Source organism: Phalacrocorax aristotelis, chromosome 2, assembly GCF_949628215.1.
Source record: "Phalacrocorax aristotelis chromosome 2, bGulAri2.1, whole genome shotgun sequence".
Lineage (NCBI taxonomy): Eukaryota > Metazoa > Chordata > Aves > Suliformes > Phalacrocoracidae > Phalacrocorax > Phalacrocorax aristotelis.
In genome coordinates, this window is record NC_134277.1 from 167048032 (window position 1) to 167071694 (window position 23663).

The following is a 23663-nucleotide window of genomic DNA, read 5'->3' on the forward strand; positions in this document are numbered from 1 at the left end:
CCGGCTGCCCTCTCCTATGGGGGGTTCTGGCCAACGCAAGCGCCAAAACAGCATTGTGGGGGTGCCCCCCCTATTTGGCTCTTCTGTGGGTATGGAGGTGGCTGGAGGATGCACAGCGTGTGGTTAGGTAAAGGCTCCAGAAGGTGGGTGCTGGCAAGGGGGAAAACAAGCGCTTCCTCCTTCACAAGCATTTTTTTGGGGGGGGCTGCGTCATGCCAAGGCATCAGTCTGGTACCCCTCAAGTGCTGCAAGCGATGTGATGATGCCTGTCCCTGTGGGCTGGAGGAGGAATGCTCCAGGAGGGAGGGAAAGGAGGAGGAGAGCCCGGGCTCCTGCCGCAAGCAGTCAAGGAGAGTGGTCGGATACAGGGAGCAGAGCCCCGCTCCCGCGCTCGCCGCTCCCGAGCTTTAGCAGCGCGACAACTGAGGGGGAAAAGCGAACGAGCAAGGATCCTCGTCGTCCTCAAACCACACACTTCACCTTCTGCCAGCTGTTATAATTAAAAACAAATTACCAGTCTGCTGCGATATTTCAGCATCCTTAACTCACCGGCTACCGCAGGCAACTTCCCGACCCGACTACGCAGCTGCCGACGGGAACGTGCGCTTCCTGAAGCCACCACGACGATCCGGCTCCTCCTGCTCAATCCCTTGCTGCTCGCCTACACGTCAAATTTCCTTACTGCTCGGCACGGTATCGATCCCTCCGTTCACCGGTAGCACCTCAGTCCCGCCGGTTCGAGCGTCCCCAAACTAATATTTACAATTCTGCAATAACCACAGCCGAGGCTATCCGGAAAAATCCCTGAAGGGCACATTACGGTTTTAACTAAACTGGCTCACTTGAGGCAAAGACAGGAATAGACAGGAGGGGGAAGGAGAGAAGAAAGAAAACAAAGGGTGCTTCAAAAGAGAAGAGTTTCTTTTTAATTGTCTTTTAACTGCAGACATTAACATAAAGGACAGGACTCTGGGGCTATCTTTTTTGGTGGTGGTGGTGTGACCGTAAATGATTCCCTTAATGTAGTTTTTGATATAGAGCCCAAATTAGCTCTAATAAAAATGGATAATAAAAGCAGCTCTTCTACAAAAATAAACTCCTCCTAGCTGTCAAGCCTGAGCCATTATCAAGAGGAAGCAGCACTCTCATTTCAATTAACCTTGTTTGCACCCCACTACGTCCACACAAATAACAATAACATTAATTCAAGGCACTGGTGCGGTGCGTCCGTATTAGACAGCTTTGACTATGTACACGCTTTGGAGCCAGCAGCTAATGAACCCGAAACTCAACGTGAATTTCCAAATTGCTCACAACAGAGTTTTGAAGCTCTATTAGGGAGAAAAATGCTGATTCTTTTCGAGTTCCTCAAGGGGAAAAGCTGTTGTAGCAGCAGCGGGCGGTTGCCCGAGCCCTAGCCCCTCGCTAACCTTCACTCAGAAACCCATTCATTCAGATTTACCGGTTTCTCTCAATCACCGGGATGCGCCGGTGGCTCTGCCCCGTCGCGAAGAAATTCCCTGCGCATCGCTTCGATGGATGCTCCTCGGCTGAGGGTTCTGCCCTGCATCCCCCGCGGAGCAAAATTCCCCAACCGCCAGCTTTCCTTCTCCTCCAGGCTCCTTTTCCCATTGCTAGAGGGACAGTTTGGGTTTTGAAAGCATCTGCAAAGCATCGTGCCCACCTGGAGCAGCCCTCCGCCCCAGAGAGCATCCTCTCCTTGGAGCAAAGGTTTTCTGGCTTAGGATGGGAAAAGCTCCCCACGGAACCCATGCAGCTTCCCCACAGAAAACAGAGGGACTGTCCCTAATTTTCAGCAGGGAAACTGAGGCACGGGATCGCCCCAAGGTTGAGCAAGAGTTTTGTCCTCAAACTAACAGCTAAGCCCCTCCCCAGGCCCTTGGTTCTTCACCTCCTGGACTGGGTACGGGGCTCCATCCTAGTGACAGAGGCAAGACCAAAAAACCCCACGAGCCAGGGGAATCCGCTGCCTTCCTCTGCCGAGAGACTTCACCTGCCGAGAGACTTCACCTGCCTTTCTCCGCCGCTGAAAAATGAGGCTAACGCCACCTTTGCTAGTAATCACCGGGGTTAACAGGGAGCTACGGGAGTTGAAAAGCAAAGTCGCCTCTCGCTTTGGGTAGCAGCATCCCCACAGCTATAAATTACCCTGAAACAGGATTGAACTCCGCAAAGAAGGTTGTTTCTCTTCCAGCCCGCATTGACGACAAGGTGGTGAGCGGAGACCTCTGAACCGCCCCTGGGGTGCCTAATCCTGCAAAAAATAATCCTCCTTCCCCACGGAGCGCGACGTGCATGGCCAGAAACACGTGCTCTGAAAGCATTTGTTTCTAAGGCACGTAAGAGAGCCGGCACCTGCCTGCTTTGTTTGCAGGCTTGTTAATTTAATGACTCGGCTTGGGTTTAGATGATGCTTCAGTAGCAGTGAACTGCTAAGGACAAAGGCGAGATGGGCAGAGGCCACCCACGCTCCGTGGGACCCTTTCCCAGAGATTCTGACCCCAGAATGCCATTGGCAAACCAGCTCTTTTGCAAAAGACCTCAGCATGGCCATTCCTTTTTAATTCAGTTATATTACCATGATGACATTATAGTTATTCTTCCCCAATTCCTAAGTGATGAGGGTGATGCTAAGGGGCGAAGGTTGAGTTTTCCATGCCACGCTGCAGCCATTGTTCTCCATCTATCCACCCGAAAGGGAGCCCAGAAGCCAAAAGCTTGAGGTCCTCCTTGAGGCACCAAGATACAACGGTCTTTCTGGAGGGGAAACTGAGGCCATATCTCCACCAGCAAATTAAACATGCCGCAGAATGTTCCCAGGTATCGAGACCAGCTGGCACAAACCCATCCACATCCAGCCATCGCATCCTTTGGTGGACGTGGCTGCGGCCAAACCGACCACAACGGCTCCTTGGCCATCTCCATCTCCCAAGCCTCACCCAGGTTTTTGCCCTGGGACCAAACCCAAGCTCCAGCACCTGCTGAAGTCCATTTAACTTGCTGATACAGGTGTAAGCCAACGGTGCCGGCAGTCTGCACGGGTATCAGTCCTTCGGCTCAGAGGCACAGGCAGTGGGTTGCATGATGATGTTAGCACTTGCACATCACTCGCTTAGGTGAAAAGAAGCCGCTGGCCCCGTGCCCACTCCAAATCTGTATTAATTATAACAATTTTGGATAACCAACAAGCAGTCCCTTTGCAAAACTTCCTTCTTTCTTGGCTTCTTTACTTCTGAAGTCTAACTATACGTTATAGGAAGAAAAAAAACCAACCCCAAACCAGCCCTTTTTCCTTCTATCAATTCTCATCCCCATCCCTCCTTTGACATGCCAGCAGTCAGAGAGTACAGCTGTCCCCAGTCTATCTTCTCTATTTTATATACTCGTGATTAAGTGACTCTGAAGAGAGATACATGTAAAAAACATATGGTGCTTCGTGCCTCGTTCAGAGCGACTCTGCTCACCGTCAGGATAACTTATGAGCTCCCTACTGACAACGAACGTGCCTTAGGCAAACGGAGGGAAAGGGAGAGAGGAAAACTGCGTGCCCAAAGGCAAATAATGTTGGAGAAGGTCCTGTCCCAGGTGCTGATGAGACCCAACGTCCCATGGGTTAAATCCTTTACAGGTCAGTAATTGCACCGTAATTACCTACACGATGCTGTGGCGGGGGAACGGAGGATAGGGATGCTCGAAGGGATTGGGGAGAAGAAGGTGCTGTAAGGACAATTCACAGGGCATGGGATAAATAATCAAAGCTTGAGTAATTAAAAGCAGCGCTTCCAGATCCAGCACGGCTCAGGCGAGCTCCCATCCCCGCCGTGCCCCAGGCACAGCTGTGAAAGCTTTGACAAAGCTGCTTTCGGCGAATGACGCGACAGAAATACAGCCAAGGGGGTACAGGCTGCGGACTCACTGGGCGACATGATGAAGGGCTGAGCCTTAGAGGCTTCTCCAGGGAAACCAGTCCTCGTTCACATCCCGCTTTCTGGCTTCTCCATCCCAACAGCAGTGCCTTGACACCAGAGCCAATCACAGACCACAGCGACACCGTTCTGGTTGGTGTTTCAGTACCTCAGTGGGATTAACCTTACTGTTGTTTGGGTGATCCTTTGTCTGTAGCAGAGAAATGACCCTCCAAATCCATCCGACAAAGCTGAAATGTAAATATGTGCTTGAGGCACATCCCAGCAAAGGACCCACAGCTACACTTAACCTTCAGCACCGACTTCACTTCGGCTTCAACACTCGAGGTCTCCAAAGCTACATCTGACCAGAGCTCCTAGCCACTGAATGGAGGTTAATCTGCTAAATCGTCAACTGATAATCACCTACAGAAAACCTAATTATTTTTCCACCTCGCTCTGTGTAATAAAACCGCGGAGCTCCAAATACATCAAGAAGGTTGAAAATTATGATGAACTCAACAGCCATTCTGCCAGCTGGTTCCACTGCCTGTTTTTTAAAGAAAGGTTAATTTATACCTCCAAGCTCTTGTATGTTAAAACATCATCCTCCTCCAACTCCAGCACAGGGTGATTTAGAGGGAAGGGTTGCCTTACGAAGGTAGCTGAGGATTAGATGCACACAAATGTTACGCCCATGCTCTTTCTCTCCGATCTCTGGTATTTAAGCACTCCTTAACCCAATGCATGTTACCCAACACAGCCCCAGGTGCTCTGGTTTCCAATCTGCTGCTTAATGCATTCATCTACCGATTCACCGCACCGGTTGAAGAGGCACACTGCTCTCACAATCCCATCATGAGCCTGAACAGCTTGGCAAGCAAACTACAAAGGAACTCTGTGGGAAGCACTCAATGAGGTAGGCTTTTGTACAACCGTCAGCGTAGGTCCGCGCGCTCGTAGAGCAGCACCGTGCTCATTGGGAAGCCATACAGACCTTGTCTTTGGACACCTTGTGGGAAAATGAACAGGTTCCATCTGTCTTCTTGCACGTGCCACGGAGAAACCTATAGATACACAACAAGGAGAGGGTTGAGCACGAGGTGGGTCACAAAACGTGCAGGTGTAAAACACCGAACGTCTGCCTTGCCCCACTGCCACGTTTGTCCTGAGGTTGGGAATACACATGACTGCTGCCAAACTCGCTGTTAAATCCCATTTCACACCCTAAATCAGTAACGCTCTTTCCTCTTAGAAGAGCAGCTGATGCTTCCTGATGGATTTTGCTCTTTCAACGAATTTGGCTGCTGATTAGTAGGCAGAGCAAGACCTGTACCAGGAGGTTCAGAGATGATGCTCCCAGAAGGAGAAAGGTCCTTCCTAGAGTCCTGATTACACCAGATGCTGTATGAAGCACCAGGAAGACCTCTGGGTGTGAGCGGCCAACAACCAGGAGGAGCAGAGACAGACACTCAACCGAATCCAACATCCCAAAGCACGCGAGGACGTTTGGACTCGGAAGTTCTCCTACAAGCTACCAGTGTGACAGCAGACTAATAAAAGACACGTGTTATCATGGGAAGAGCACTGATCTGAACCCCCCAAAAGCAGACTGCAGGGGTACGTGTTCTGAGCTGTACAACCTTGCAGGGAGGTTCAGGAGCACAGAATACGCCCCAGCTTTACTTCTAAAATCTGTGTGAATTTAGAGCTGAGCATGGAGGGGTTCATTAAAAATAAACTCAAATTCAGATTGGTTTGAACAAAGTATGAATGGGGACATATAGATGTGAGAGCCAGGTGGTTGGTGGCAACTAGGTTTATTGTGATCACAGCATAGCTACGAGCAGCTTCTTAAAACATCCAGAAAATAGGCACCCTAAAACAATAGCAGACGGAGAAAACTAAGAGATGACAACAGAAAGCTAAAGAATGGGATTGGAGCTACAAGGCACCAGTTAAGGAGACACAAGACCGGGAGTAAATCAGTGTTGTCCTAAAGTATGCAAAGAGCACAGCCCCAAACGAGACGTGGTCACCAACAGAAGAAGAACCAAGGATTCAAAGCAAGGACTCAGTAGCTGGCATCCCTTGTCCTCTGTTGTCACCAGAAGTAATCCCAAGGAGACATCTTGGGCTCATCTGCCTCGGTGCTCATGAAGATGTGTAATGGGAGAATGAGTGAGAGCGAGTGCAATCAGTAAAAAATAAATCACCTTTCCCTCCTATATGGTCTCCCATCAAGCTTTGTGCAACCTCCAAATGATTTCTAGCAAAGCAGCAATTTTAGGGAGAAATTACTCAAGGAGTTCATCAGTGGAGTTGGCTTTTCTACACTTTTAAAACGACTAATAATACAGTTTAATCAACTGTTGGGCAGGTATAATGAGCTGGCAACATGAATCAGTTCTCCTGTAATAAATTATCAAGTCTCGGAGCTGCGTGGCGTCACAGGCTGAAGGATTCAAACCTGTTGCACGGATCCGAGTGGATCTGAGAAATGCTGCTAGAAGGAATCACCCGCTGTGTGGTCAGGGCAGGCTCTCAAGTCACACAGCTCAGATCTGCACCACCCCGATATCTGCATCAGGTATTACCCGGGACCCACAAAATTATTCAGGACAGATGATCTCTTCGGGGACTGGTTAAATGTTTTAGCCTTTAAATTCCACCCAGCAAACCCTGATGGCACCTTCAACCTGAAAGCAGTAAGTAAACGACTACTGACTATTATTGTGAGTATATTTAAGAAATGTTGATTTGATCTTATTACTAATTTTTCAAACACTGCTCTGATTTTTTAAATTCTTTTAGAGCTTCTGCACTACGATATGGAAGGTTATTTATTAAACGTAAAGGACCTGGTGATGGTATCTACCTCCAAATTGTGAAATAAATATTTCACAGCCTGTGCAGAACAACCAAAATGTGTGTATTTAACTTGGAGGCTGGTTGCGCGACGCTTTATTAGCATTAATAGGTGTAAAATGCTGTGTAAAATTAGAAAAACAGTACCAGAAGAGATTAAACAGGCCATGATTCTCCAGGCTGAGAAGTTTGCACAGAGAAGGGAGGACTATATAGTTATAAATGGTACCTAGAAGGTGATCGGGGAATGATTATTCCATCCTTCTCATGAACCACAAGTGAGGAGGCGCCCAGTGCGATGAGTGAGCAGCCAGGTGAGGAAGCACTTTTCACATAGTCCATAATTCAGCTGCACAACCCATTGCCGTAAATACCACGGGTTAAAGAAAAGACTAAATAAATTCCCCCCAGAAACAGAACTGCTGACTATTACATGATGATGGTTTCGTGGCAACCTCTGGCAGTTGAAAACCAAACACTACCGGGCTGCAGGGCTTCGCTGCCAGAAGCTGAGAGGTCCCAGCCAGGAGAAAGAGCAATTCTCTCTCTGCCTCATCTTGTCCTCCTCCTGTAGGTACCTGTTAGCCCAACAACGCTGGGGAGATCCTGGACCTGACCCAGAACAGCTGCTCTCATGGTCTTACGTCTCCATATTGGGTTGTTTCCCTGGGGAATATCACATGAGCAAGCACCAAAGCCAACCAATGGCCCTGTCTACTGCGATGGGCCAAAGCATGCAGTTGCTGTGTCCATCCCTACCTGGTGCAGACGGCCACCTTCTCTGGATCATGGATGTAGGGGCAGCTCTCCCCGCGATTACACTTGCCGAAGCGGTTGTAGTACATACAGTATTCCTTCTTCTTTTTCTTCTGCTTGGCTTGACGAATGATGGCCAAACTTCGCTGAACAGCACGGCTAAACAGAGAAACACAGACAGGGTGAGGTAACATCTCCAACTTCAACGCAACAATGATGTAGAGGAGACAGGTCAACAGCACCTGAAGTCACAGAGAAGCCCAAATTTCACTTGGATGAGATATTCACGAAGTTCATGTGAGCCACAGCTCTTAGGCCTTTTTTATTTTTGGCCAACTTCACCCTGAATCTTTAAAAATCTGCAAGATAAGGCCAATCTCCCTGGAAACATCTGCATTTGGTACACAACAACCCCACGCAGAAGGACAGGTTGTGGCCAACTGCCTAGAAAGCACCTCTGCAGAAGACCTGGGGACCCTGGGGAACAACAAGGCAGCCCGGAGTCAGCCAGGTGCCTTTGCAGTGATGACACCAACCGCATCCTGGGCTCTATGAGCAGGAATGCAGCTGGGAGGATCAGGGAGGGCATCTAACCCCCTCTCTTTGGCACCTGAAAGACCACAGCTGGGCGCTGGGTCCAGTCTGGGGCTCCCAGTACAAAGCAGACAGTGATGGATGGCAGTGCATCCAGTGCAGGCCACCCAATTGGTTGGGGCTGGAGCACAGGCCATCTGAGCACAGGCCATGGGCTGATCTGCTCAGCAAGGAGAAGACCAAGGGGGATCTTATTGCCCTTTGTGACTTCTTAATGGGATGGTCTAGAGAAGGTGGAACCAGACCTTCTCAGGGAGATATGCTGGAAGGACAAGAGGCCCTCTGGGGCAGGAGGAAGGACAGAGCTCTCCAGAGATCCCTTCCCAATTCCATGACCGTGATTCTTTCCTATGATTTTATGAGTATGGAGAGACCATCTTGCAGTTTTGGGGAACATGATGAGGCAGAAAACATCCTCTCCCACGCTGGGCTCGTGCACCACAGGATGCAAACGCTGAACAACTTAGAGGGCTCTTCAGCATGCGCCCGTGCCAGCTGGCCCACTGCACCCCCCAGGGCTATTCAAGTCTTCAAGCGGGCACCTACTTATGGGCCTCAGTGACGGCCTACGTGACAGCCACAGGAACACAAGGGAACACCAAATATCAGAAAGACTGGCTATTAATTGCCTGGTACCACTAGAAGTTACTTAAGGATATCGAAAGTTGCTTAGCACATGTTTTCCATAAGCTTCCAGCTGAAGAGACAATTACCCCAGCAGCTACAGAGATATATGGGACCAGGAGGAAGAGGGGAAGTGTTGAGATCTGGGTGGATGCAACACCTCAGAGGGCACATTTGATCTCTCCGAGCAGACAATTAGATGGTGCAGCACGGTCGACTCAAGTTTTGCAGAGGACACAGTGCTCTGGATGGGCCAAAGCTAGCCGCTTGCCCTAGGTACCTTGGGTAGTTGTATGCATTGCTTCCTTAGAGACTAAGGATAAATATTTTTATATAAGACTATTTTAAGAGACGTAAAATATATATTATATGATGTTTATGTATTTCCATAGTCTTGGTCCTCCTGCTGCAAGAACCACAGGTCTAAGGGTCACAGTAGCGTTGACCACAATAAATAGGCGCTCAAGGAAATTATTTCAGGGAGGACTGCACATTTTAACCTCTAGAATCATTGGTTGCCTGCAGCTTTTGAGTTAAAATGCAATGAGAAAAAGACAACTTCATACAGCCAAAATGCTGAATACAAAAGCCCCATTTCAGCATCAGAAATGCCACCACCGTTTTCATCACGAATGGCTCGGGGGTGGGGGCGACACCAAGTCCCACCACAAATTGGTTCTTGGTACCTGAGGTGCTTCCAAGGCTAATGTAAGGCAAGCCTTCAGAAAAAGAATATTTCTTTGCTGAAATCATGATATTGAATAGAGGCTCTTCCATAGTCAACACCTTGGCTACTTGTGATACCTGGCCAGGTCGCCAGCACGTTGACCTGCAGAGAAAGCATTTGCGAGCTGGACTCTAGCACCAGTTAACTGCGATGGCACATTTAATTAGTTGATATTAGTGGTAAGATATGATAAAACATACTTAGAATCTGGCATTCTGTCTGTATACAGACATCTGGAACAGGCATACTTCGGGAATAAATTTTAGTCTGCTACAATTAAGAGGGACTTGTCTGCAAATGCTCATACTTAAGGACACAACGATATGTGGCACATCTGTAGCGCAAAAAAAAATAAATATATAAGGCAAGGAGAAAGCCGGCAGGGCATTGAACACCGGCAACGTGCCGTCATTCTCCCACATATGGTGTTCTCCAGTTGCCACCAGTGGCTGGTTCCCAGTTTGTGGGTGGGAGAGTGAAGTAGGAAAACCAGCAGATTTTCTGGGTTAAATTGGGATGGAGTTTTGAGTGAGGGGGAAAAACCCAAAATACCCCTTGAGAATAATATGGTTGCTTTAAAAAGGGACTTTCCGAGCAGTAGTTGGCGTTCTTTGCTTGCAGAAAGGTGTTGCTAAATGCTAATAACCTTTCAAACCCTTTCCAAGCAGAAACTGTGGCTGAGCTTAAAAGCACCTCGTAGCAGAGGCTGGGGGAAAAGTACCGGCCGGAGCTTCACTGAATAAACAGCTGGTTAAATAGCTGCGTCTCGAGCTGCTGACACCCTCCTGAGCATAAATCACACGCGGCATCCGGAGGGGAAGCACACCGTTTGTCCCCGCAAGTACAGACCTGGCAATGTATCGGCTCGTAGCTGATCTGTTCAGGCAGCTGGATGGAGAGGAGCCAGGACTGGGCGCACAATGCAACCTCGAGGCTGGAAACAGAGAAAAAAACATAATTTGCTCAGAATCATACAGCTTTGCAGGAATTCACATGGCCCTCAGTATCTTAGGTCCAAAAAAACGGTGCGAGGGCTGGAACCCCTCTGGTGGGGAGAGAGGCTGAGAGAGTTGAGGTTGCTCAGCCTGGAGACGAGAAGGCTGTGGGGACACCTTATTGCAGCCTCTTAGTACTTAAAGGGGGCTGATTAGAAAGATGGAGAGAGTATTTTTAATGAGGCCTGCAGCAATAGGACGTGGGGTTAATGGTTTTAAACTAAAGGTGGGTAGGGCTAGACTGGAGATGAGGAAGAAATGTTTTACGTTGAGGGTGGTGAGACACTGGCCCAGGTTACCCAGAGAGGTGGTCGATGCCCCATCCCTGGCAACATCCCAGGTCAGGTTGGACGGGGCTCTGAGCAACGTGATCTAGCTGAAGCTGTCCCTGCTCACTGCAGGGGGGTTGGATTAGATGACCTTGAAACTTCCCTTCCAACCCAAACCATTCGATGATTCTATGATCTTATTGCTTAACCCAAAGCATGTGGCTCCCAGAGCCCAGATGGATGAAGCTGCTCTTTACGGATTTCCACGTCACTGGCACCTCCGGAGCGGCCATGGCAAAAGGGCTCCTTGTCAGCTCCAAACACAGAGGGGACCTTTCCCCTCAGCACCCAAAAGTGCCAAAAAATCCCCTCTGGATAACTCACACGCTTGTGTTATGAGTCCAGCAAATTTCCACGCTTGGCTTGGCTGCTCCCTGCCGCCGGCCGGGGAAGCCCAGCACCTGCCTCCGATACATGCACCCACATAATTAAATTGTCCTTGACTGGCGTAGGAAAGAATGAATTGAAAATAAAGGCTGTATCTCAGCTTTCCAGGTGGTACGAGAGCAGCTCAGTCACTCACCTGCCAGCCCGGGCGTGTTGGGGAGTGAGCGAGTGGAATTTGATAGCGCGGCACCACGCTCTCCCCGCGCGCGAGCTGTCACTCGGGCTGCCGGCATCGGCGAAGCCCCATCTGTTCCCTCTGCAAATAGAAGCGGTTGGCGCAGGCGTGATGCTGGCACGGGCGGCACATGCCTGTCGATCAGAAGCATCGAGCAAGCTCTGTGCAACTCACCGCCGAGTGCGTTCGAGCTTGCCGCAAGCGCGTCAAGTATCAACTGGGCATTTGAGCCACCGCTGAGGGGTTTTATACTTATTATTTTTTTGTTTCCCCCTCGTCACAGAGCTTCCGGGCTGTAGGAGCATCTTTTCAACTAGTTTTCAGTGCTAAAATAAATGCCTATCAACTCTGGATCGCTCCGAAGATACCGTGGGGCATCTCTTAGCGAGGACATGGGTTAAGAGGCCAGCACACTCGAGCCAGGTTGACCTCCCAGCTGATGCAGGGAGAAAGACCCAAATTAAAGTCTGACCATTAGGGTAGGGATAGAGCATCCCTCAGCCCTCCGCAATTATGTTTAATGCTCCTTAAAGCAAGCTCAGCAGGACGGGCTATACCAGGAGCCGGCTCCCCAGGGCAGCAGACAATCTCTCTAAATATTTAATACCCAGGCGTAAAAGCGGACTCTTGGGGATGAATGCGTTCCCGTGCTTGTGTGCCATCCTTTTAGTTAAAGCAGCCTGACAACAACAGCTTGGCCAGAAAGGAGGAATCACTAAAGAAATAAGTAGATAAGTAAATAAATAAAGGGTGCAACAGCCTCATGTCACAGGTTTTTAATTTATATATGGCAATAATATACCCGCAGCATGATGTTTGGGGGTTATTTTGCCCAGCTTTTATCTTCCGGCAAGAAGTTATGCTATTATACGTGGACAGGCAACGCGCACCTCTCGTTGCAGGCTCTTGCTGTGAAATAACTCACAGCCCAGAGGCAGTTTAACCACCCGAGGGCTGGTCCCATCCACGGCAAAATCCGGGTGAGATGCCATCCATCCAGCATGCCAAGCAGGTCTGGCAAAGCATCAGACCGTGCAGCTGGCAAAGAAACCCTTCATCCACGCTTTTCTCACTGCCTAATTATTCATCCTGAGTGCAAATCATCTCTCAACTATTAGAAAATCACCTAAATATTTACCCAGGAGGAGGCAGCCCCACGCTGAGCAACGCTGCTGGTTAAGAAGCTCCATAATTACGCCTTTTGCTGTTGATTGGGATTTACGGAGGAAACTCCAGCTCCGGCACGATGTATTTTTAAAAGCCTTTGCATCGTGCAAAAAGCAAGTTGAAATACAAGCAAAGCTCTGCAAGCATCGAAGCAGCAGGGAAGAGATGTAGGAGAGAGAGTTTGATATCTCAGACCTTTAAGGAGGTCCAAGGAGCCCAAGTTTTGATTTTTAGAGTGGTTACGGATTCGGGATGCGCAGTTAGAGCCGCTAGCAAGAGATCTCCATTAATAAATACAAAGCGTCTGATATTTTGCAGGCAGAGGAGATTCAGGGTGTATCTGTATTATTAAAGTCACTCACGTGGTGTGAAACCGGGGGCTGAGCAAAAGACACCAAGAGCACTGGCTAAGGGTTAAACTAATAAATTAGGAGCTGAAATTTGCTGCAGTCTGGGCGAAATTAAACAAAAACCCAAAATGATGCCCCCAGGGCTTGACTCTGATCTCTGGGAATCTCGTTCGGGTCCAGACATAAGACACTTTGATTTTGCAGGACAGATGCCGGTCTCAAATCTGTCCCATTTTGTCTCTCCAGCTGCACTGCAACTGGGGAGAGCCTCAGCGTCGGGACCAGGATCAGGAGAGCAAGTCACACATCCCATATGAATGTTTTCCTCTGTATCACAAAAAAATCCCTCGCTGCAGAGATTTAAATAAGTGGCACGGCAAGTTCCTCCCGTGTGCGCGCTCAAAGGCAGCGGGAACAACGGGGAGAGAAAAAAAAGGATAGCAAAAAAAAAAAGCTGCTGGGGAGAGCATCAAGAAGTGCACATTAAGGGCTTTTTAACTGATTACACACAGCACAGCAGCGTCAGGCTTGATATTTTATACCCCGCATAAGGGACAGGTGTTTTTCTCCCTCTGCTTTTCTTCTTTTTTTTTTTTCCTTTTTCTTAATGATTTAGTCAGTTTGAAGCGCATCATCTGTAAGGAAATACACGGCCTGTGCAAACGGGGTTGTTTCTCTTAATGCATCATCCCAACCTGACACCGGCTGCTCCGGCGGCTCTCGGTGTTATCAAGCGCGAGCATCGAGAAGTGATTGTTGTACCTAACCCAGCCGTGAGACTCGACGCGTCTCTCCGGAGGGAGCGGGAGCTGTCATGTTCATTAAATGCATGATTACAGCTATGATTAATAGCGGGGGCTACAGCCTAACTCCTTTTTTTTTTTTTAAAAATCCCTGCTTCTCTAAAGGAATCCACAGCTGAGCGGTCCCGCGGTGTTTTCCGCAGCGTTCACCTCCCACTCAAAATTCCAGCTTTTGATGGAAAAGGAGAAAGAGGCACAATTTTCCCTGTCGAAGGCTCCACGACCACAAAACCCGCTTAAAACAAGAGGGTCGGATGCTGCGCCCCTCCACCAACACCCATACATTAATTAGGACCTTTTTTTTTTTCTTCCATAACCCCAAAAAGCTCAGGGCTTCAGGGTTCCCTCACCTGCTACCTCGCCCTTCTCCTCCAGGGAAAGGTTGGCAGAGATTTGCTTCAGCAGCCCAGAAACTGCACACGGGAGCAACGGTCAGTGCTTTCCAGGATGCCAGCACGGGGAGCGGGATGCTTCCCTCCAGCTCCAACACCCCTGCTCAGCTCCCCCCTCGCCCAAGGGCTTGCGATGCAACAAATGCACTCCAAAAAAGACACCTGAAGTTTTCTTTTGCGTTAAAAATCAGCTGCAAATATTGCACGGAGGGAGAGTGGCTAATTATTACCTGCTTAATTATTTAGGAAGGAGTTCATTGCTCCTATGGCACAGCTCAAGGACCAGGACCATATCACGTGGAAAGCTCTGTTTGTACATCTGATCTAGTGATTTCTTTTTTATACAGTGGGAAGACTGAAGAAAACAGAAATAGCCTAAAAAAAAGGGAGCAGTTGCAGAGCCAGGGTGTGCCAGGGCCAAGGGATGCGCAAGAGGGTGAGGGCACCGTTAGGGTGACAGCCTGCGCCCACCTTTCAGGTCACCCTCCTTGGGGACAGGGGAAACCACAGGGCCCGTTGCCGCCCATCTGCTTTAACTGCCCCAAATCAAGGCTAATTTATGGAAATCTCACACAGGGAGGGAAACAATCAGGGCTTTGCCCAAGCGACCGCGGCCCGACAGACGATCGGCTCCACCATCCGATGCTCCGACTCGGGGGTGACTGTAACGGGGTCATCCCAGCTTCCCGTTACTTTTTGCTCATTCAAGGGAGGGGGTTTTGTCATTAACCGCGCTCGCTTCTGCTCAGCCTGTTTCACGCATGACCTTGGTATCAAGGAAAAGGTTTCCTTGAACCACACCAGCTCCTTTAATAAGTCCCATTATAACCCCGCTTCGCCCGCCGCGGCGCAGGCAGCCTACTTCAGAAACAGCCGAGCGATTCATTTTGCGAGGCTCTCCTTCGTTTTATTGCTGAACAAAAAGTTTTGAGGCTGGCACTCGGGGAAATTTATTTCTTTAATTATTATTCATTTAAGTGGGTTCCACTGTTTCAGATGATCAGCACTAGCAGCTGCTGGAGGTAATTTATTTTACTCACCGGACAGCAGAAGCCCTCACTCTCCAGAAGGTAACAGCAAAACAAGGGATGAGCTGCCACTACACGAGCACAGCTTTTCACACTCTCCTGACTGGTTGCACCCCAGCTCCTAACAGGGATGTGCACATCCCTGGGTCAGGCGGTCACGGGTGTTTTATTAGTGAAGCAACCTTCAATTAATGAAGCACGCTCCGGGTTCGGTGTCGTCGTACAAGCAGATGCTTGCAAGGAGCCTGGAGCGGCTGCTGCGGAGCATCGAGCTCTGCAAGCAGTGCTGGACCTAGCGGTGCTCCTCGAGGAGACCAGACCCCTGCCCACCAGCTCCTGCAATGCCAGAGTCAAGGGACTGACCTCAAAAGGGATTGAGCAATCCCCAAAACAAGGGATTGAACCCAAAGAAGTCAAGAGATTGAGCAATCCCAAAGACAAGGGATTAATCTTGAAGGGGCCAAGGGACTGAGCGATGCCGGAGGTACGGGACTGAGTTTGAAGAGACCAAAGGATTGAGCTCAAAAGGGGTAAGGGATAGAGCAATCCCAAAGCCAAGGGGTTGAGCGTGAAGGGACAGAGGGATCGAGCAATACCAAAACCAAGGGATTAAACTCAAAAGGGGTAAGGGACTGAGTAATCCCAAAGCCATTGGACTGAGTGTGAAGGGGCCAAGGGATTGAGCAATCCCAAAGCCAAGGGGTTGAGCTTGAAGGGGACAAGGGACTGAGCAATCCCAAAATGAAGGAGTTCGGCTCGAAGGGGCTGAGCACAAGTGGGCCCCAGCACAAGCGGCATCAAACCAGCTGAAACCTGAGGAAAACAACACTCCAGTTTTCGCTGTTCTCACACCCTGGTGCATTGGGTTCTCACACCCTGGTGCATTGGGTTGGCCTCTCTTCCATACCCCTCCACCACTTGGTCCCAACACATTCAAGATGTTTTGCAGACAGAAGGCAGGAAAGTTGAGGCCACGACGGGCAAACAAGCTGCTGCAGCTTGGGATGCTCCCACACAGCAGATAAGCTGCTCTAACAGCCATGAACCATGAGAAAGGACAAAACCCGGCATGCTGGGGCAAATTCCTCTTTGAACACCTGCCTTAAAAGTGCCACCAAACAGAGGTGGCAGAGGACGGGTGGTGGAAACGTTCCAGTTTTAAATCCTCCCCTTCCTTTTTTAAAAAGCCAAGCAGCTCAGAGGAGAGAGCATCATTCTCGCGAGCCTTCGGCCGGCCCAACGGTGGTGCTGAGCACTTTATCATCCTTGCAAATGCAGAAAGTGCCTTTCTGCAGTGCTCAGCACTTCTAAAATTAGTTGGTAAACAAGGAGCCGAGAGCTCACTTTCTTCCAGCGCGTGGCTCCCTGCGCCGTGGTTATCACCCTCTTCCTTTCGTCGAGCGTGGAGTTCTCCCACCGCATCTGAAATGGTGCTTGTGAGCATCAGTCATCCACCTTCAGCAGGATGCAGCAGAGGAGCTCCCATCTCCAGTCTGCCCAGCTGCACACTAAGAGGCCGTGGCAGCAGGGTGGGGAAACTGAGGCAGGAGGGGATGTTACGCAGCAGGATGGAGGGAGGGAGCGTATCTAGATGCGGGGAAAGACCCTGGATGGTTGAACTCGACCACGAGTTTAGAAATAATTTGAAGTCAGAGCCATAGCCATGCCACCATCAAGCTGTATTGGGAGGCACGTGGCAGCAGCTCGGGAGAACTTAAAGCTCGTCTTAAACCTCCACCTTTGAGAGCTCAGCAATCATGAGAGAATATGGGTATCTCCAAGGCTACTGGGTCCTACGGTTGCAGAGAAAAACTTGAAAACCACCAATAAATCACGCTGTTCGAGGGGCTGGCTGCCCCTCCATGAGCATCCCTCCAGCAGGCAAAGCCCAGCCACACCAGCATCCCCAAAGCCATCAGCTTTTCATCACACAGGGGCTCCCGCACGCTTCCCAGGAGGTGAAACCTCATCCGAGGAAGTCGTGCAGGTGAGGGTTTGCCCATGGGAAGCAGCCTGGACGCTGGCAAACACCACCGGAGCGAGCCCCAGCTCACGGCGTGCAATAGCTCTCACTGCAGTAGTGACGGCTCGTGCCGAGATTGGGGTCAGGGCTACTTTCTGGACAATGTCAAACCTTAATTTGGTTTCTGCTGCTTTCAATCTCATACAGGGTCAGGTTTAGTTTTTTTTTTTTCATTTTCCTTTTCAAATTTCTTTGTGAAATGCTATGTTGCAGGGACCTTTTGCTTCTTTCCCCAATTTCATGGAAATTCCTCAAGTGTCTGAATAACATCTTAGCAGCTGTAGAAAGAAATGAAGGAGAGCTTCGTTGTGAGTGGAGAAACCCAATAATTATGCTTGCTTAATTAATCGCAATGTATTGAATGCCTTCCACACCATCCAGCTGCCTATTTTCCAATACTTCTGTAAAGTAAAAAATAGATCTTTCACAGAATCACAGAATGGTGGTGGTTGGAAGGGACCTCTGGAGATCATCTCTTCCAGCCCCCCTGCTTGACCAGGCACACCCAGAGCAGGGGGCACAGGACCTCGTCCAGGCGGGGTGTGAATGTCTCCAGGGAAGGGACTCCACAGCCTCTCTGGGCAGCCTGTGCCACTGCTCTGCCACCCTCACAGGAACAAAGTTTTATCTCATGTTTAAGTGGAACATCCTGCCTTCCAACTTGTGCCCACTGCAACCTTGGCCTGTCCTTGGGCACCCACCACTGAAAAGAGTCCGCCCCATCCTCCTGACACTCACCCTTCAGATATTTCTAGGTATTGATGAGTTCCCCCCTCAGCCTTCTCTTCTCCAGGCTGAACAAACCCACATCTCTCAGCCTTTCCTCATAAGAGGGGTGCTCCAGTCCCCCCATCATCTTGGTACCTCTCCAATGGACTTGCTCAAGCAGTTCCCTGGCCTTCTTCCTCTGGGGGGCCAAGAACTGGACACAACACTCCAGATGAGGCCTCACTAGGGCAGAGTACAGGGGGAGGATAACCTCCCTCGCCCTGCTGGCCATACTCCTTTTCATGCAGCCTAGGACACCGCTGGCCTGCTTGGCCACATGGGCACAGTGCTGGATCATGACCAACTTGTCCACCAGCACTGCCAGGTCCTTCTCAACAGAGCCACTTTCCAGTAGTTCAGGCCCCAGCCTGTGCTGGTGCGGGGGGTTGTTCCTCCCCAGGGGCAGGACCTTGCACTTGCTCTTGTTGAATTTCATTACTTTCCCCTTTGCCCAGCTCTCCAGCCTGTCCAGGGCTCGCTGGATGGCAGCACAGCCTTCTGGTGTATCAGCCACTCCTCCCAGCTCAGTATCATCAGCGGACTTGCTGAGGTTACGCTCTGTCCCATCATCCAGGTCATTGATGAATACGTTGAACAGGATTGGACCCAGCACAGACCCCTGGGGAACACCGCTAGTGACAGGCCTCCAGCCAGACTGTCCTGTTGATCTTTGCAGAAATACTAGTTACTGCCAACATCATCCCAGGGGTAAAGGGCTTTTCCATGTCTGATACCACATCTTCGTCCTGCATGGGGTTGAGGGGTGGGTGTCCGAGCCCTGAGTTTGCAGTTAGATGTTTTCTTCTGAGCCTCTTCCATGAGTTACGGTACATCTGAGCTCAGCAGCTGGCTTGGAAAGCAAAAAGTCTTTTTATTTTTACAATTCATCTGTAGCATTCAGGAGAAAAGCACAGAACTTGCAGCGAGCCCTCTGGGAGCAGAGCCACATGTGTGATGAGAGCACAGTTCTCAGCAGCTGCACAGACCTCTGTGATGCCCAAAACCACCAATCTCTCCAGGCAGCTTCTGCTGATAACACCTTCAGAAACTCCTGCTGCGTTTGCAGTGATGCTTTCCATGTCCCCAAGCCGTGTCCCCCATACCGTGTCACCAGTAATGAAGTGGGCTGCAGATGAGTTGAAGCAACACCCCTACTCTCCTCCTTGCTCCAGGAGACGGGTGAGTTGTTTTATCGCTCCTGGTAGCCCCAGAATTGGCCCCGATACAGCACAGGGCTGCAGGAGGTGCATCCTCAGAACCAAAGTTGAACTCCTCCCAAGCACCAAACAAAAAATTTCTTCACTGACGGAGTGGTCAGGCACTGGCACAGGCCGCCCAGAGAGGTGGGGGAGTCACCGTCCCTGGGGGTATTTAAAAGACTTGTAGACGTGGCACTTCAGGGCATGGTTGAGGACACACGGTGGTGTTGGGTTGTTGGTTGGACTTGATGATCCTAGAGGTCTTTTCCAACCTTAATGATTCTACGATTCTATGACTGCCCATCCTGTTTGCCCGCCAGGGACGGCACGACGGCACTGACGGATCAGCCGCGGCAACCAGCATCGAGTTTCTTATTGTAGTCAGGCCACAAAGAGACAAAATACCAACCCGATAAATTCAGGCAAACAGCAGAATTATAACTCACTGTAAGTAAACTCCGAGCTATTAAACTGTCAGGAATGTTTCCCGTCTCTCTGCTACCCCAAACGCATCGCGTCTGGCACTGGAAGGGAAAGGAAAAGCTGTTTTTTTGGTCTTTTAAATAAACTTTGTCAAGTGTTGAAAACACAGAGCGTTGAGTAAACGTGTGAAGGCTCGCACCCGAGGAGCGCACACAAATCTTCCGCCCTGCCAGCCCCAGTTATCGTAAAGCAAGAGACGTCGGCATCTGTTGAATCCATCCTTGCGAAGCAGGATGAATTATGGCGAGAGCTGAAAGATGACATGAAAATACTGACACACACCAGTTACTAGGGCTTTACGGTTACAAACCCAATGTGCTGCGCGGCAGGGGAAGGAGACTACAGCAAAATAAGGAATAGCTTGAAAAATAAGTAGATGGGTTTGTATTTTATAGAAAATAATCCTGGAAGGGACCTTCTGACCCAAACCATGACTAATTAAACCTAAATGAGACCTCACTAAAAGACGTTGTACCAGTGGGGAAGGAAATATGGGGGGGGGGGGAATCATCCTCTGTGCCCCATCACCCCCGATAAAGCCACGATGGGGAGCAGCTCCCTCCCCACCACCACCCAGCGGGTCTGATCTGCTGACCCCGAGACAACTGCACACCTCTGTGAAAGCCTCATTATTTTAAAACCGAGATCAAAAAGGGGGACAAGTATTTGCGGAACCTCAGTGCTCGCTGGTGCGTGCTCACCCCGTGCCTTTTACTGAACCTTTGCTTTTTAAAGCTGCTTTAGGTCACCTCTGAGAACTAAATCCCTTGAAAATCATTGCCGTTTCCTTCCCCACGCCCAAAATCTCTCCCCTCAGCAAAACCCCAAAATCAAGGCCGATACCTGAATTTGCGAAAATCCTCCCATCCAGCCTTTGGCTCAATCCCTCTCCTAGAAACTGCACTCTGGGCTGGCGTTTCTCCGCTTGGTCCCAGCCTGGATGGTGGATATTCACGGACAGGTTGAATCCATCAACCTCTGCTGAGTTGCCTGTGCATGACATTGCTGTTTCCCCATGGCCAGACAAATTTAGAGACTTTCTTGCACTTAGATAAATGGAAAAAAAAAAAATAGTCTGGAACAAGCATTTTAAATATGGCATCTGCAAGATCTGGGCTTGGGAAAAGCTACCTCGGAAACGCTGGTGCTCCGAGCAGCAGCAGAAATAGCGATTTAAGCCCAGTGGTGGACAGTCAAGTCCTCCCACCATCTCCCAGTACATAAACTGAAGCCACCAATGCATCAACTAGAAGTTAGGCAGCAGCTTGATTCAAGTCCACCTCCTTGCTGCAAGGCAGGACCTACTCCACGTGTGTCCTCCTCAAACAGAATTTCATGTAACCTGTTCTTTAAAAGAATCCCAATAATGGAGATTTCAGAGTCAAACCAGGCAACTTCCTGCAGCACTTCATAATCCTCATCCTTCAAAAGCTCTCCATGTACCCTTCCTGCAACAGTTTCAGCCCCATGGTTTTTGGCTGCTCTACCTGGCCATGGAGAAGACATCCTTCATTTCTTTGGCAGCTCTTCATGAACCTGGGGACCCGCAGCCCTCCTCTGCAGATTGCACAGACCCAGGTCCTCCACTTTTCCAGTCCTTCCAGTCATCACTTCTCCCCTGGACCCTTCCCAGTGATCCAACTCTGTCCTGAAACCTGGCCCCAAAACCGGACCTGCTCCATCTAACATCTTCCCTGACCACATCTTGGGGGTTTCACCCCTTTTCTTGCACTCCAGCAAGATGTTTGCTGCCTTCAGTGACAGCTTCAACACCCAGGAGTGGTGCTTATGGCAGAACAACCGTCCAGCTGGTTTTGTGCAGCTGATTACTCTGATTCAGACACTTTGGAAAATCCCATTGCCGTTAGCAAAGCTCTTGAAAAAAATACGACATCACTGACACCAGGATTTGCTTGGTCTACGGACCCCTCGTCTCACTTTATGGTCTTTTTTTCCATGCTTCCGAAGGCTGATCCTTGCCCATCCTCCTCCAGACACAGCACCAAAGCCAAGGATTTAACAGCTCGCAGGTAGAATCGCAGACTTCAAAACAAGCCATATGGACGCCCGCTCACAACTGTGCACGTACCTATTTGCAGAGCCAGCAGCCAGGAGGACGTTGCAGGCAAGTCAGCCCCTGAAAAATCTGTCCTGAGCAGAGCTGAGTTGCAAAAACACCAGCAAACCATCCCCAAACTGCTGCTGAGCATCATTTTAATGCTCTCAGAAGAGAGATTACCTGAAAGCGATGCTCCATTCGCTCCGCGCCCCTTCGGCCACCGCAACATCCTCATCCTTGCTGTCATCTACAGGCGTCTTCATTTCCCATCCCCGGGTGCCCAGGCAGCTCATCTGTGGTTTAAGCTAAATCTCTACCCTCCTCCCCGCCAGCGAGGATGTGCAGTAAGGATTTATCATCACTGGCCATCCCTCTCCTGCCTGCCCCTAGTTTTCCTCTCTCCATTTTCTCTCCAACACCACTTACCGGCTGCGTGCAAGCATCGGAGGGAGTTATTTACTCTTAATATTGAGATGTTGCTGTTTGCTCCTAGTTTTCCTCATGCTTTTCACACTTCCCCGAGCTGCTCAGCTCTCCCTCTGACAGGATTTTTGTGCCTGCACAAAGCTCCTTCCCTCCTAATCCCTGTTCTTTCGTGGGTTTAAAACTACCCAGGACGCCCCATAATGCTCACATGAATCGGGGTGCCGGCAGTTTCGGAGGCTGCACCTCTCAATGACCCTGCGCTATTTATTGCCTCTCTTCATCCACTTTCCCACCACCTATAAAATGACTTTGGCATTAAATCGCTTCATTTATAGCATCATCCACAAATGTACTTGTCTCTGCACCCTTCATCCTTCCAGCAAAGAAAAACAATAGCACGAAGCCATTGGCTTTGCCTTTCCCAGCACAACTCTCCCCAAAATATATCAATGAAGCAGTTACACAGCAAAAATATTTGACCCTAAGTACAAACTTAAATAAATACTTTAAGCAAGAGTTAAAAACCTGGCCTCTCCTAAAAGCCATACTTGAGGTATCAAGTACAAGAGGAGCTGAAACGCAGATTTAACAGAAGTTAAATGTAAAGCCAATAACTGTGTCGAAACGCCTCTTTCAGAGTTATCTGCAGAATGATCCTCCCGTCTTCCTTAGGCCAATACTGAACTCATCCGACGAGCATCTCAAATACGTTTAACCTTGTGGTTTGAAGCTGCCCAAGACTTTGCTCATGTTAAATAAACAAGTTTAACGGCATGTCTCTACAAGCTTGAACTAAGCCCGAGTTAAGAAAAACCTCAATTTTCTGAAACCTTTAGTTTTTCTACATTATTTTCCCTTCAGTGCTACATCATGAAGAGCCGAGGGATGCGATTTGGCAACGATGGGATGCCCATCACCTTTGTGCCTGGGCTCCTGTGAGGCCAGAGGATGAGCTGCAACGCGCGGGCTGGGAGTAAGCAGCTAAAAGCCGACCTCAACGCTGAAGGTGGGACATCAACGGATTTTGGATGCAGACCGGGACAAATTCTTGCTGCTCACCTGCTCTGCCAGGGCTCTTGGTGCTCAGGTCTCTGCCCCGGCCAGGGGTGCTGGAAGTCTTGGAGAGTTTATTTGCCGACACTCGGTACATCACCCCGCCAATGCAGCGATAGCCTTTGCTCCTCCATCTCTGTTGCACGTGCTGGGACTTGCCACCTTGAGGCGATGAGCGCGTTTGGTTTAAGAGCGGGGATCTGCAAGAAAACGATAAAGTCAAGGTAAGCCCAAACTAGGGAAGATATCACAAGGAGCTGCTGCTTTGTGAGCAAACCCTCAGCTGCCTGAGGATGAAGGTGATGCAGGGAAGAACCAGGGATGCTCTTGCTGTAGAGAGAGAAAAATCTCTGATCCCCCATTATTTACACCTAAAAAAACAACCTTTAAGGACTCTCCCCCTAGTACCGCTTCCCCCATGCAACAAAAAGCCTTTCTTTCCCTCAGCTCCCCCAGGGCAATGCCACAGGAGAAGAGACCACACGCTGAAGGTGAGGTCCCCACCCAACCATAGCCTGCTGGGGCACAGCA

The 23663-nt window shown here is 49.7% G+C and overlaps 1 protein-coding gene across 1 annotated transcript in view; it reads right to left on the reverse strand.

Annotated features, from left to right (window-relative positions):
- Nucleotides 1-23663, reverse strand: part of ZC3H3 (zinc finger CCCH-type containing 3) — a 192638-nt gene that overhangs the window by 36556 nt on the left and 132419 nt on the right. Inside the window, exons 5-8 of the mRNA XM_075085955.1 lie at nucleotides 23139-23332; nucleotides 10345-10429; nucleotides 7554-7709; nucleotides 4924-4993 (exon numbers count right to left, since the gene is read on the reverse strand). Coding sequence (XP_074942056.1) covers nucleotides 4924-4993; nucleotides 7554-7709; nucleotides 10345-10429; nucleotides 23139-23332 — 505 coding nt within the window. The remainder of the gene's footprint in view (nucleotides 1-4923; nucleotides 4994-7553; nucleotides 7710-10344; nucleotides 10430-23138; nucleotides 23333-23663) is intronic.